At 42.2% G+C, this 16,291-nt stretch overlaps 1 protein-coding gene across 1 annotated transcript in view; it reads left to right on the top strand.

Annotated features, from left to right (window-relative positions):
* The first annotated feature begins 12,428 nt into the window (after positions 1-12,428).
* The window catches only part of LOC141904345 (uncharacterized), a 39,855-nt gene continuing 35,992 nt past the window's right edge, over positions 12,429-16,291 (top strand). The window contains exons 1-2 of the mRNA XM_074792931.1: positions 12,429-12,521; positions 16,115-16,219. Of these exons, the coding sequence (XP_074649032.1) occupies positions 12,429-12,521; positions 16,115-16,219 (198 nt within the window). The remainder of the gene's footprint in view (positions 12,522-16,114; positions 16,220-16,291) is intronic.

Raw genomic sequence — 16,291 nt, 5'->3', positions numbered from 1 at the left:
AAACATAAGAAATAGTGACACTGAGTAGTAAAGGGGTGTCTACTTAGTTTATCGATACCAAAAAAGGGGAAATTCCAAATCAGAGGTCATAGGACCTTTAATGACTAATAGTCGCTATAGTTTCCATTAGGTTCGAATCCCGTAAAAATATTGATCTTATTTACGCTGGTTCATCTTATAAGCAGGTTCGAAACCCGAAAATTACTGGTCGTATTTCAAGCGTTACGACATGAACTTTGATGATTAAAGTGTCGCTGGGTTATTGTTTGCCGAGTAAGTTACAGCATACCGAATATGAAACAGTGAACTTTGATAGCCCCAGGATTTACTTTTAAGTGCTATTAGGTTCGAATCCCGAATGTGTAGCAGAAAAATACATTCATACTTTTTTTTAATATACCGATATATATCTTAGATTTTCAGCTTATGGCAAGACCACTTGAACACAGGTTGGGGAATGACAGGTCTGTCATTCCCCAAAACACAAATGATCCTATTGATACACCGGTCACAATCCTCTCTTTAATCGTTATCTATAAAATACTTGAGTAAGGCCCTGGCGAGAGAACGTGTCCGTGCACAAATCCGAATAAATAAATTGAAATACCGGATGATAATATTGAAGATAATATATTTTATTTACCTTGAACAAAGAATGATTTTCCTAATCCCTATTGTATATGAATCCCTATCGTTCCGAAGCTTCTCCTGTCCTGCTGTCGACACTCGTCTTACTAAGGTACAGATTCTCCCGATTGACTGCTCTCTCAAGATGCGGATCCCTTTTATAGAAAGAATCGGCATTCTTAGAATACCGACTCTCCTACTCGACTTTTGGCAAGGAGCAGCAACCTTACTGTTTTGGTCATATAGAATGTGGCCTTAATGATTTGCTGATCTAAAATTATTTTCAAAACTGATTTGCTAAACTCACTATTTCCTTCCAACCCTCCTGTCATGACGCGTTGTGATTTACTCACTCCTTGCTTGTCGTTGTTGAGAGAGCAGCTATTGTCTGTGAATTACCAACGAGCGCATACAGACAACAGAAACTTCAGACAGCTAGTTTTAACATTTAACACAAATTAATTTTTCTAAAACATTAGCGATTATTAACAATTTGTTCTTAAACAACATCTAGATTACTCAAATTAAATATCTTTTCAAAACTTTGTTTTCTTTTCTAATTACAGTACAAATTCATTGTTTCTTTTTTAATTATTATAATTAACTACGATTCGGAATACATTGTGATTGATTATCAATTCTTAAATTATTTGAAATACTTATACTAATTATTTTATCTACAATTTAACTAATTCTATTTTAATACAGGATAAGCAAAACAACCACATCTTCCTAAACTTCCGGTTTTTCCTTTTACGGAAAGTAGCCGGGAATATCATCAAGTATCAGCGTGATCCCTTCACGAGCCTCATTATAAATACACTCCATTGTTCCGACCCAACCAAATATGGTTCCAACTATTTAAAAGTTTTATATAAAGATTTTCTGAATGTTTGCCAGATCTCACAGCAGAAGAACCGAGAAAGAATTGTTGTTTATAGACTGATTTATGGTTTGCGTTGGTAGATGAAAGCATCAAACAAGAACTTTCGTAATTCTTACTACTATTACGTTCTTGTCTAACGGCTTTAACGTAACCCCTACGCATACGGAAACAACATTAAGAACATTTCTAAATACTACGAAATATTTTCAAATACTACGAAAATCTAGCTGTGGATCAACACTCCCTATCCAGTTTAAATTTCGTCCCAAAATTTTGAATTTAAACCAACTAGTGAATATCCCGCTGATACCTCTAGAACAAATCCTGAAAAAGAACATTAGTATACAATTCATTATAACGAGTAACTATTTCTTAGAGTTCGACACTACAACGCATATTAAAGTTCATGATATAGTTATCATAAAACCGCATTTAAAGTTCTGGATACCCAATCGGAAAAAAGTTCATTCGAGACCGCTGTCCCCGCACACTAAACAGTCGAAAGTTAAGCACAAAACAGTTCACAGTTTGAGTTTAGAATTTACTGCAAAGTGACGCAACAGCTACCAGACACAACAAGGTACGTCATGGACGGACGAATGACGTCATCCACCGCAGTTCCTCGCAGCGCGTACTGCTACGTTGATAGTACGGCAAAACGCATTTATGTTCAGCTGATACTTGCTCGCTATTCATAGACGCTATAGTACTACGGTTACTATATCGGAGTCTTTTCTCCACAGTTAATATAGAAACGGAACAGTAATGTATTCGCATCTTACGGCTTGAGCGAACAACATTCCATCGAATGTTAATGTAACTACACGGGAGCCATCTTGAACACACTCGGCTTTACTCCGCTAAAATTTCTACGGAAATTATCACTTTTCATCATATTTCGTATCGCATTGGCCAGGTGTCTTTGTCCACCCTTCATCACTTAAGTTTGTGAGTATATAACAGGTCTTCGAGAGTGACAAACACCACTAACAATGGCCAGAATCGCATGACTAATCATCGAGCATGATTCCATCCCGTTGAAACGGCAACGCCCTAGATCGTTGTTGAAGGCTGTATATAGTTGTTCCTTTTTCCTCGTTAATTGACGAATCGGTGAATTAATATCACCCATCTCGGCCAGAGCATACCAGTTGCTGGTTTTTCAAACTATCAGTTGCATCGAATAGAGTTTCAGGATACCTCCCAACAAGTCCCCATCTCCATATGGTCACTATCAGGGGGTACCCATCAACATCTATTGCGGTTGACAGAAGAAGGCATTCTTCCATCTTAGTGCTATCGTATCTTCGGCGGTCTCATTCCAACACATCCGATACGGGTATCCTACAATTAATATCATAATAATACAGAGATTATTCAAACATATACGAACAAACAGTATTTATTCAAACAGTATTTGTTTCATTGTTATTATTAACAATAACTTTTTTTTTCGCAATAATAATTAATGACTTTTCTTTAAACTATCGATAATAAGTACCGGATACTTAGTCAGGCTAAAGCCGATGTCATGTCAATTACAATTATTAATATCAGCAATTGTCACGATTATCCTTATTTCCGTAACTCATGACCAGGCCATGAGTTCACTCACGAACTAAGTATTATGATTCTAAATTTTCATATTTCTTATGTAATGATATCTTAATCACTTACTACTATAAATCAAAACTTTCCGATAATTCAACAGGACATACGCATCCTGATTCAACTATTAATTAGATTATACTTACGACTTATAATACAACTAATTCAATTTTGACACGGAGCGCACCCGCGCGCCCTCGTCATAATATTTAAATTTTAATTTCAATACAAATGTGGATACAGTCTACTGGTATCAGCCAACATAGAATTCCTGGGAATTCCTACCGAATAATCCGGAGGCAATAGCCCATCACAAGGAGGAGCTGTGAGTGCCAGTACACCGGTCCCACGTTCAGTCTGGGCCTCATCATCTATTACTACGATCTCGGGCTCCACTGACGAAACTGTCAGCTGAGTCGCTTCTCGTAATTCAGTACTAAAACAACGATACACCGTGACAACCACTACCTTACTCGGAACTGATACGAGCTGTCTCATCGTGAAAAGACTAACCCGTAGGGGCACCGAGCAAGACGTCGGCAGATTGTACATCGTTCCTTGCGAACAAGTCAGTTGCTTAGTCTGCCAGGTTAAGTTCAAGCGGGCGACTCCACAAATGACCCGTAATGCAACCTTAGTGAGAGCTGGAGGTTCAAAACGACATCTCGTTTCACAACCGGACAATGTTAGTAGAGGCAAGTCCAATGTCTGAATTCCATTCTTAAGCCTTATGGCTAGCCTAACCGGATATTTTCCCGGTGAACAAGGTGCAGGCAAACAGTGTCGGCACCTGTAGCACATAGCACGCAATAAAGGTCGGAACACAATTATAACTATACCTACTACAATAACTAAGAACAGGACGACATCGACGCGCACATTTTTAGCCATGACAACTTCCCGAATGACTGTATTATTCCAGCCCCCTCGCTGTAAATCATGAATAGCGGGGTGAACAGTCACCATGGCCTCAGCGGTCGGAAGAAGTCCTGCTCCCAGAATTGATAAGGATCCTTGCGACTTAAGTAAAACAAATATCGAGAGCAACATGCTGCCCGCCGAGAGACCAATAGCAAGCCAAGTGAGCCACCCTGTACCGGTTCCAGACGAAATAACAGGTTCAGAATGATCAAATAAAGCGTCTGCTTGCGATCGGTACAGTTTAGCGTCAGTTTTAACGGTTCTTGCTAACTTTTTGAAATCCATGCTAAATTTTGTGTCCACTTTTGACCAGTTATTAGCCTTGAAATCCAGACTAGGCAGCGGTGCGTATGGCGTTCCCTGGAACATTGTTGCTCCAGTAACGTTGGACACTACATTCTTTGAAAAGAAACTATGTAGGACCGGTAAATTAACAGCGTGCGCAATGGTCACCGTGTCTTGGTTAATACATTTGTTAATTCTACCGGGCACAAAAAATTTTGATCCACGCAATGCACATGCACACCCAATTTTACCCAAAAAAACGACATGCTTTTATTGCTTTTGGTAACTTGCCAGGGCAGGCGAGAGTCCAAAAATCGTCAGTGCCTGAAACAACAAAGTAGCCATCCCCTACGTCGACTGCCAGTTCGGCCAGGCCCTGGACCTCATACCGTATGTGGCATAATGCTAGCACCTGTGAGGGTTTATCGAAGAAAAGGCTACTCAGGCATGATTCTACGGTTGCTTCGCGCATGGACACGCGCTGCCGGCAAGTCATCACATCGGTTACATGACAAGTAGCAAATATATCGTGACCCATTTCAGTGTAGTAACTACCGTCCCTAGTAGCGCCAAAATAAGGGGCTGTACCAACAATCATTGAAGTGTTATAGGACGTTGCGTTTATTGGCACTGGCATTAAGACAACCGAGTATAAATCAAAATATGTCTGACTAGATTGCAAGGGGATTTTGATTGATATGTAAACAAATTTATCGGTCTTAGTAAAGCACACATCCTTAACTATGTAATAATAGCCTACATCCCTATTAGCTATTGAAAACCCAGAATGCATCCTATTTAATTTTTCGGACACATCGTCAAGAACCTTCGAAACCATTTTTGGATTAACCAGGGCTCTAGGCAAATATCCCTCCAATAACTTTTCAACCCCCTGCAACCACTCACTGGAAACTGCCGTCAGTCGTTCCACTAGGATGATATTTCTTATTGTCATGTCAGACGCTAATGCTAGCATACTCGCATCGACACTTTGCTTTAGCAGTGTCGTTCGAATTGATTTAAGTTCTTTTGAATTGGCCACGTATGCAGAGGTCAGGCTGCTGATTCGTTTGTCAGTCGCGTTAATAAATGAAGAGAGTGTCCCCTGTATGTGGGTGATTTGATCCGAATTCAACTTGACTATTTTTTCGACGTGATTTTCTACTTGCTGAACTTCATCTTCGGTAGCAGTACCGAACAAGGAAGACGAAATCGATCCGATAAATGAAAGTGGTGCACGTTTGACCCTGCGCCCACTGGCGTGTCGTTTCTTTCGTGAGTCGGTATCTGCAGCATCAGGTATCATTTGTCTCATATCAGCCAATTGTCCCCTGATATGGGTCAACGTGTCTAACTGTAGGCGATGCGCCTCACGAAACATTTCCAAATAGCCGGAGCAGTGAGAACGAAGTTCTGGCTGGACAAGAGAACAGCGTAGCCGCAAGCCTTTACTCGGGGGGTCATTAACAACTAGCCATGGTATAGCGAACGTGTCAAACCAGGCACTGTCGCCATTATGGACTCCACCAATCCGATGAAAGGCGACACCATTGTTTGGCCTCAAGACCGTCGAGGGCATCAGACAATAGGCCGACGACCATATGGCCACCAAGATTACGACAATTTGCATCCTGAAAAATAGGGAGAGCAAGAATCAGTAATCTCGAAACCACGTACTAGTCGTCTCTTTCTCGACGTCTCCTCTTATTTTTACGAGTTTTTCGCTTCACTTTAGCGGCATGGTCATCCCAATAGGCTCGAATGATTTCAGGAGGCAGGTTTTCGGCTGGCTCAAACGTGTTCTCATTATCGTCATAGCCAACCCATTTTATAAGATATTTCAGAATGCCTTTCTCTTTTTTGTGACGAATCACTCGTTCTACGTAATAGATTGGCTCAACCGGATTCGCAGGCTGATTTTGATCGCCCGGATCATTCGGTGCGAGCACAGGCCCCTCCTCAGGTTTATCCCTGTCCTCCTTGTCAATAGGTGGATTCTCAGGTATGTCGTCCTCAAGCGGCCTAATGTCCGTTGAAAAGAAATGCTTCATTCTATTACAATGTACTGAGACGGCCAACTCTTGATTCCTCTCATTCTCCAAAATGAAAGATACAGGAGAAATCTGTCGGACAATTCGATAAGGGCCCGTCCATTGATGAAGCAATTTCTTACTAAGCCTCTTTATTTTCTTTGGAGTGAATAGCAACACTTGATCACCTACTGCGAAATTTGGAGGAACGGCAGTCCTGTCGAAACGTTCCTTCATCTTCTCCTGCGCCTTTTTGATATTAGCCTTGGCCAACTTCCTGGCCTCTTTTAACTTTGGCAACATTGCTTGGACAAAGCCTCCTGCATCAAAGTAAACGTCCCTCGGATTAAGTAAAGCAACGTCCATCGGCAACCTCGGTTCTCGGCCATACGTGAGGTAGAATGGCGAGTATTGCGACGTATCCGAAGCTGGACTTACCCGATATGCAAATAGAATGGGGTAAAGGTATTCGTCCCAATCGGTTTGGCGTTCATTGCAGTACATGCTCAGAGCCTTGACAATCACAAGATTCATGTGCTCGACTTGTACCTGAGTTTGTGGTCTATACGCACTGGACCGTGCCCGTGGCGTATTACATAGCCGCGAAACCTCAATGACTAATTTACTCAGGAAATTTGTTCCGCGATCGCTCTGCAAGACAGAGGGCGCCCCATGGCGACAAATGATTTGTTCATAGAAGATCGTAGCGACCGTCGTGGCTTCTTGATTAGGCATATCAAAAGCTTCAACCCACTTTGTAAGATAGTCGACAAAGACCAATATGTATTTATTTCCCGAGTCCGTTGTTGGAAAAGGACCACAGACATCCATTGAGACTCTATCCCACGGCCCTGTGACAGCTATGGGGTTAACCGGGGCCCTAATGGGCTTCCCTGGCTGATTCTTAGTCGCACAGTCCTTACAGGATTTAATCCAATTTTCAACGTCTCGATACATACCATGCCAGTAATACCTTGCTCGCAAGGTTTCGTAGGTCCGTTTGTGACCCAAGTGACCGCCAGTCATTGAATCATGACCAGCCTCTAACATTTCCGCATACATACTTTTAGGTATGACTAACTGACGAGGCCCATCAGCCTCAATTTTCTTTTTAGAGTCTACATGGTAAAGAACTCCATCATCATCAACAAAGAAGTAGTCTGACTGCAAGATAATTCTCCGGGCTTCCTTGTCATCATCTGGCAAGGTACCATCAAGTAAATAGTCTATAAGACACACTAATTGTAACTCAGACCGCTGGAGCTCGTCCATGTTGACGGGCACAGGCCGCTCATTGTCAGCCTCGAGAGCACACGTGTCGATAGTGTCTTCCATACTATCAGAAATGGGATACGGGCGACGAGAGAGCCCATCGGCGTTCCCGTTTGCCTTGCCCGGGTGATGCGATATGGAGTAGTCAAATTGCTCTAAGTAGAGTGCAATACGGCCAACACGACCCGAAAGGGTTTTCATAGTCTGAAGATACCGTAGGCAACTGTGGTCTGTGATAATCTCGAAATGGTATCCCCGTAAGTAAGGTTCAAACTTTTTGACTCCTGCTGCAACAGCTAAGAGTTCACGGTCCGTTGTAGAATAATTTTTCTCCGCTTTATTCAATCCTCGCCCCGCATATGCAATTGCTCTTTCTTGCCCATCCTGTACCTGCGCCAGTACCATGCCGATACCTTCATCGGAGGCGTCAGTATATAATAAAAATGGCGATGCCCCATAAATGGGGTAGGCCAATACTGGGGCTTCGAGCATCGCTTGCTTAAGGGTGTCGAAAGCCTGTTGACAAGAAGCGTCCCATCTATATGGCACGCCTTTCTTAGTCAACTGGTGTAAGGGGGCCGCCATAGTGCTGTAACCTTTACAAAAACGCCGATAATAATTGGTGAACCCCAGAAAACTTCGTAGTTCTTTTAAAGTCGTGGGGACAGGCCATTCCTGTACGGCTGCTACCTTTTCCGGGTCAGTAGCAATGCCATCCCTGGATATTCGATGTCCAAGGAAGTCAATGGTTTTGACAGCAAACCGACATTTCTTGGGATTTAGGCGAAGGTCTGACTCACGAAATCGATCGAAAATTTGAGCCAGGTGAATTAAATGACCATCAAAAGAATTCGAGTAACAGATAATATCGTCCAAATATACTAGACAAAATTTCCCAACCAAGTCTCTCAGCAGACCACCAGTCAACCTCTGAAAGGTAGATCGCGCCGATTTCAGACTAAATGGGAGTACCTTAAATTCCAAAAGAGACGACTGTGTTATAAAAGCAGTCTTATCCCTACTGGCCTCGTCAACTTCAACTTGCCAGTAGCCACTCAGAAAATCAAGTGAGCTAAAGAATGTAGGTGCCGCTTGACCAACCTGAGCCAAGAGATCATCGATTCTAGGCAGGGGAAAAGAGTCTGAACGGGTGACAGCATTCAATCCCCGATAGTCAACACAGAATCTCCACTTAACCTCTCCGTCCGGGCTCTTTTTCCGAACGAGAACGACCGGGGCAGCCCATGGGCTAGTACTACGTTGTACTATCCCCATGTCTAACATCTGTTTGACATGCGTGTCAATAACTTCTTGCATGGCCGGAGAGGCTCTATAAGGCCTTTTCCGAATTGGGGCCGCGTCCCCTGTGTATATGACGTGTTTGACTAAGTCAGTTTTACCAAGTTCGTCCGGTGTTCATGCAAAAATGTCCCGATACGATCGTATTAGTTCAAGAAGTTTCGCTTTCTGTGATGGGGAAAGGTCCGAGTCTGACATATCTATTTCCGGTATCCCAATGTCAGCAGATATCTGAGGGTAGTCTACATGTGTGACAGACACCTCTGGAGGTCGGGTCAGCTGTCCCGAATTCCCTTCATTCTTCAGGGATTGGTCAAGTGACCACCCATCTGTCCATAAGTGGCCAAGACACATATCCTCATAGAGGGTGACATGTCGTGACCTGGGATTCATGACCCGAACTGGAATGCCTGATTGCGTAACGTCGACAACTGACCTTGCACTCATAAGATCATGTGCCCTTAATTGATTTGCCGGCTCAAAGACTGCCACCGATGCTTGTGTCCTGTCAATCAAGTATTTTCCGTCTATGATGACCTCACATGAGGGGGGAATGACAGTCATTCGCGTAACCTTGACGGACGAAGACTTGCCCAAATTGACAGTATTGTCGAAGTAAATTGCATCGGCCCCTGGTAACAAAAGGGCCTTTCTTGCATAATCAATAACTGCCTGGTTTTGTTCTAAGAAATCAGCTCCAAGAATTACATCGGACGTGATACCGTCTACCACGTACATAGAGTGCGTAATTTCCAAATTGCCTAACACAAAATCCACAGAAATAACTCCTCTCAGGTCAAATTTAGTTCCCATCTTCCCCACGGGCAGATTGGAATTGACCGACCTGCAAAGGGCCATTTGATATCTGAGGATGAGTCGTAAAATAATCGTTCGATAATACAGAGATTTCGGCGCCCGTGTCGATCAAAATACGTAACGGTGTCCCCGAATGGCTACCTGTCACTCGGTTAGCGACAGTTGCCATGATTGACGGGGAATAAACCTCTTGTTCAATAGGATTATTCTGACTAGAAAGAGACCCTATGTCGTTGGTTGGCGTGTTACCTAAAGTCGTCGTAATAGGTGGAAGTTGTTCCTGACAGTGAATAGTAGGTTGAAACTCGGAGTTCGAATCTCCTATCCCAACATTTTCGTTGATTGGCATATTCGGTTTAGACGTGAGGACAACTTGACCTCTGTCCTGTTCATGGGACATTCCATCCCCAACTGGATGGTGAAAACTGCTGGCATTTGAGGTGAGAGGAAAGTTCTGTCCTCTTTCAAACGAGTGACACAAATTCTCCGACATTGACTCCTAGATATCTTTGACAAAATAGTTTCCATATTACTCTGATCATTAAGACATTCCGATCGTGAATTATTGTTACTACTTGAACCTGATGACACAAGATCACATTGTATTGCTGATTCGGAGGTTGCTGGGTACCTATACTGATCAAAAGCGCCTTCGTGACAATCTAAATGACACTTCTTATCTCTAAAAAGGTCATCTTCTGCCGAATCCGTCGGACCATTAACCCCTCTAGGGTGTGACCTATCAATACTAATATTGTCACCCGAGCACGCCATATCAGCACGTACCTCCTGCAATTTAACCGGATCGCTAAACGTAACCCTCCTGTGTCTTTTTATATGCTCGTAAGTAGTCGACAACTGGGAATTGTTCCTCCAGATGTCCTCAAAATTGGATCCCTGATCCATATAAAAATTTCCATCTAACGACAACTGGGAATTGTCCCTCCAGCTATCCCCAAAGTTACGATCTTGAATGTCACAAACGTCATCAGCACCCCACGAAGGAGTGTGATGGCCGGCAAACCTATCTAAATTCAGAGACTCATTGCCATGAAAGTAATACGCAGTACAGTTTTCCTCAGGTCCAAAATAATCGTCAACTGAATCAGCTAGCATGTTGCCCTGATCAAATGACGTGTCAAATATATCATCCCTATCGTCCTCAAAATAATCATCAACATCATCAAAAATATAATTATCAATTACCGGACTGTCATTATCATAACTATGATAACCCGAATATGTGTCATCCCACCAATAATCACTCCTTATTAACGAGTCCCGCGAGGGCTCAGTTGACCATTCATTGCGCGACCCCACCCTTATCGGTCCATAGGATGAGGTCTCCGGTCGTTTCCCTGACCAAATGTTCGACTAATCCGGTGGAAATCACGCCCAAGATTCTGTGACCGAAACTGACCCCTACCAGAATTTCGAGGACGGCGACTATCACGCTGAAATGCGTCCCGGTTTGGCGAGACCCGTGACCTTTGTTGGTCGTAACTCCAAGACGGACAATTCCTGGCGTAATGACCAGGGGCGTGGCATTGATAGCACACCACCTGTCCATCTTGCGACCTTTGTGATTGACGGTTCTCACTATAGTAGGTACCTCTATCATTTTGCTGAGTACGGGTAGATTTTTGAGTGTCCATGATCTGGCGAAACATGTCCCGTAGCTCAGCATGACATCTCCTGTCGCCTTAATTGGTTCGGTCCCAATTTGCGATACCTTGGGAGACGACAGAGCCTTTCGTTGTTCAATATGTTCAGCCATTCTGGCTGCTTCCCATGCATCCCTAAACGTCGTAGGACGCTGTGACAACAGGTAGACAGAGATGTCAGGGCGAGAGTTGTTAATTAGTAACATCTTTTTCTGGTGGTCCGAAAATTTCAAACTCGAGGCCACACGATCAATCTCTTCCGCAAACCTATCGACCGGTTGTGTCTCCCCCTGTCGCATCGTCGTCAAAGCCGACTCCTTGACCAAAGCCCACGAGGTGGGGCTAAATTGCGCGCAAAACGCACGGACAATATTTTCCCAGGGAGTGACAACTTTGCCACCGGCCGCATCGGTTCCCTGATCAATTCGAAGATCATTAAATAAGATTAGGGCCGGGCCAGCCAAAAACCAATACAACTGTTTCCTTTTAGCGTCATCGTTCCAACCCCTTAGATCGGCCAAACGGTCAAATCCTTTGAACCAATCAGAGACGCACTGGTCGTCTCGTCCCGTAAATTTAGGGAGCAAAGAGAAATTCATGAACGCCGTGGCTGTGTCCACCTGTTCGCGAAGGCCAGAGAGGGCCTGCAGAACGTCGTTGCTTACAGCGGATCGTTCCCGTGAGCCACCCGCGCCGTACGTCGTCTCCCCTCCTGTCGACATTGTATATCTTTAAGCGAATACTAATCTAAAATAACATTTTAAACAGATGTAGGTTCGATTCCCCATCCTGGCCGGACGGTTTTGGCAATTCACAAGGTGGAGGGTTCGAACCCCTCAATGGCTGTAGTGCAGCCCCATCGGTGTCGACCTGCATGGCGAGTGGGTTAGAATCCCACAGAGGTCCCCGACACTCCTCCGGTATTACACATGAGCGTGCAGTGGTGGGTTCGAATCCCACGACGGCTCTCGGTGTCCGGAATCTCAAATGGTCGTGCACTTCGCGGGTTCGAATCCCGCAATGTCTCAACAGGGACGACCGGAGTTGGCAATGGGTTCGAATCGCACAATGGTTCCCGAAACTCCTCCGGGATCTGAAATGGTCGTGCACGGGGTGGGTTCGAATCCCACAATGCCTGTGTCGGCCTGTTTATTGGAGTGCGGCGCTTCTTTGAGAAAGCGTTCTTCGCACCACAGTGTGAAAAAATAAAAATTCGAACCATTAAAATTAATAAATTACAAATAATAAAAGCTCGACACAATAATTAATCAATATGGTTTCGGCACCAGTGATACGCCAATATCCCGGGTTTCGGCACCAGTGATACGCCAATATCCCGGGTTTCGGCACCAGTGATACACCAATATCCCGGGTTTCGGCACCAGTGATACACCGGTCACAATCCTCTCTTTAATCGTTATCTATAAAATACTTGAGTAAGGCCCTGGCGAGAGAACGTGTCCGTGCACAAATCCGAATAAATAAATTGAAATACCGGATGATAATATTGAAGATAATATATTTTATTTACCTTGAACAAAGAATGATTTTCCTAATCCCTATTGTATATGAATCCCTATCGTTCCGAAGCTTCTCCTGTCCTGCTGTCGACACTCGTCTTACTAAGGTACAGATTCTCCCGATTGACTGCTCTCTCAAGATGCGGGTCCCTTTTATAGAAAGAATCGGCATTCTTAAAATACCGACTCTCCCACTCGACTTTTGGCAAGGAGCAGCAACCTTACTGTTTTGGTCATATAGAATTTGGCCTTAATGATTTGCTGATCTAAAATTATTTTCAAAACTGATTTGCTAAACTAACTATTTCCTTCCAACCCTCCTGTCATGACGCGTTGTGATTTACTCACTCCTTGCTTGTCGTTGTTGAGGGAGCAGCTATTGTCTGTGAATTACCAACGAGCGCATACAGACAACAGAAACTTCAGACAGCTAGTTTTAACATTTAACACAAATTAATTTTTCTAAAACATTAGCGATTATTAACAATTTGTTCTTAAACAACATCTTTCTCAAATTAAATATCTTTTCAAAATTTTGTTTTCTTTTCTAATTACAGTACAAATTCATTGTTTCTTTTTTAATTATTATAATTAACTACGATTCGGAATACATTGTGATTGATTATCAATTCTTAAATTATTTGAAATACTTATACTAATTATTTTATCTACAATTTAACTAATTCTATTTTAATACAGGATAAGCAAAACAACCACATCTTCCTAAACTTCCGGTTTTTCCTTTTACGGAAAGTAGCCGGGAATATCATCAAGTATCAGCGTGATCCCTTCACCAGCCTCATTATAAATACACTCCATTGTTCCGACCCAACCAAATATGGTTCCAACTATTTAAAAGTTTTATATAAAGATTTTCTGAATGTTTCCAGATCTCACAGCAGAAGAACCGAGAAAGAATTGTTGTTTATAGACTGATTTATGGTTTGCGTTGGTAGATGAAAGCATCGAACAAGAACTTTCGTAATTCTTACTACTATTACGTTCTTGTCTGACAACTTTAACGTAACCCCTACGCATACGGAAACAACATTAAGAACATTTCTAAATACTACGAAATATTTTCAAATACTACGAAAATCTAGCTGTGGATCACTATTAAGTGACCAAACAAACTGCGCCTTCCCGCTGCGCAAAAGTTCACGCAGGTTCATTCCGTTATAGTTCTATGTTTCAGCGTTCTGACATGACCCAGTTAAGGAAAAAATACACATGTAGCGACGCATGCGCACGTGACCAATTTCTGATTTCCCCAACACTTCCTAATGCGCATGCGTTATAAACAGAGTCTTGGGAAACTTTACGGTTTATTTCGGAATGACAAAAACTTCCGCATTGAGAGCGCCACCGCACCAATTGAAATTCAATTATATGGATCGGAAACCCTCCAGCGATGCACTCTATGATCTTTAGAACCTGTCTCTGCTGACTGGGAATAAGATATTTCTCAGCGCGAAGGGGGTGGGGCGCAGCGTCACCATGTCCCGCTCCGCGAGGAAGCTAGATTTTCAAAGAAATGAGTCCACGCGTACGGCCGTGACCACTTGTTAGTGACGTCACCAAGAAGGATGGCTCCGAGAATCGCCACATCACAGGTTACTGTGAATAAATGGGATTCAAAAGTTCAAAATGTACTTTCTTGTTTTGTAAAACAAGTTTATTCATGTTATTTTATAAAGCATTTTGTTTGAAACATTCTTTAATAATGTTTGTTGAGTTTAAAGCCAATTGTCGTTGTGTAATTCCATACTGGTCACTGACATCAGAGTTTTAGTTTCTTTTCACATGTTTCGACTTATAAATATCCATTTTGTATGTTCTATCTTTTAATACAGGCCATGTGATTAATTGCGTATCACTCCATTAGTTTAAAAAGAGAGCACATATTTCGATATTTTTAAATAATTAACTACACTTTTTTCTGTCACACGTTGATTTTTACCCATCACTTATAAAATTCAAATGTACGTGATGTATTCTGTAAGCTATGTAAGCTTGTTCTTTGAAATACACTATGAATTTTCAATTTGTACTGACCATAATAGTTTATTTTTCGTAAATAAAATTTATATTTTAATTAAATAATTCAAAATCTTTTCTATGCCCTCTGCAACAGAAAGTTACTAAGGACTATTACATATTCAGATGTACGTTGATAATTGATTTCAATCGTCCCTTCAAATAATTATATGAACATTATTTCGGAAAATGCAGGTGGCGCACAATCATAATACATACAACTCATCAAGCTGACGAGTCTCCATAACCAATGTTACAGACGGGTAACCAATCTACTCGACTCCACAGACAACTAAACGACCCGAGTAACCCCCAATTTGACTATAACTATAAATTATGTTATGTTAAACTGCATTGGTGTGACTTGACTCATCAAATGCGTATCCCGTATAGATATATTTCTATTATCCACTTTTCAAATTATGAATAGCACGCCTGCTCAGAAAACCCGTTATCGCTGCTTTGCAGCTATATTTTCAAATTGTTTTTTTTTGCTGGTTTTATTCTGTTATTTATTATTGCTAAGAATGCTTTTTTATCTGCCATTTATTAGGGAAAAATTATTTGTGGTAATGAGGTGTCTCGACCTCACGACCTCTGATCTGAAAGCCGCAATTTCCCATTACTCCTGATATCCGCGTTACGGCAGTAACCTGATACCTGTGTTAGGGCAGTATCCTGATATCCGCGTTACGGCAGTAGCCTGATATCCGCGTTACGGCAGTAGCCTGATAATCGCGTTACGGCAGTAGCTTGATATCCGCGTTACGGCAGTAGCCTGATATCCGCGTTACGGTAGTAGCCTGATATCCGCGTTACGACAGTAGCCTGATACCCGCGTTAGGGCAGTAGCCTTATATCCGCGTTAGAGATACAAGTGTTTATACAGATTTTATGATGTTGTTAGTGGTAGACAGAGCAACTGTTACCAAAGGAAAAAAAAACATCCTTAGCCAAAACAAACTCAAACGTTTTATTCACAACATAGATTTTGCTGACAGATTTTTACTCCTTACATGTGCGACATTTACGAAAGAATCTCAACTATCCAATAAAACTACTTATTTTAATTGGAAGTTATTAAATGTTGTTTATTTTTTACTCATTTGTTTCTGTAAAATTCAGTACTATTTATTTATTTATTTTCAGAGTGACTTTCCTACAACATCCGAACAATGTGGCGATACTATATTCAAAGGCCAGTTTATTCCTGGCATAGTCACGAGCCATCTGGAAAGTGCCAGGAAAAGAGTTGTAAATAATTATTTTATTAGTGAAAATATCAGTTAGGCCACATTATAACTAAGATATACGTTTGGTTGGTCA

Source organism: Tubulanus polymorphus, chromosome 4 (genome assembly GCF_964204645.1).
Source record: "Tubulanus polymorphus chromosome 4, tnTubPoly1.2, whole genome shotgun sequence".
Taxonomy (NCBI): domain Eukaryota; kingdom Metazoa; phylum Nemertea; class Palaeonemertea; order Tubulaniformes; family Tubulanidae; genus Tubulanus; species Tubulanus polymorphus.
The sequence above is the reverse complement of the archived record's forward strand: the minus strand, read 5'-3'. Positions and strand labels throughout refer to the sequence as shown.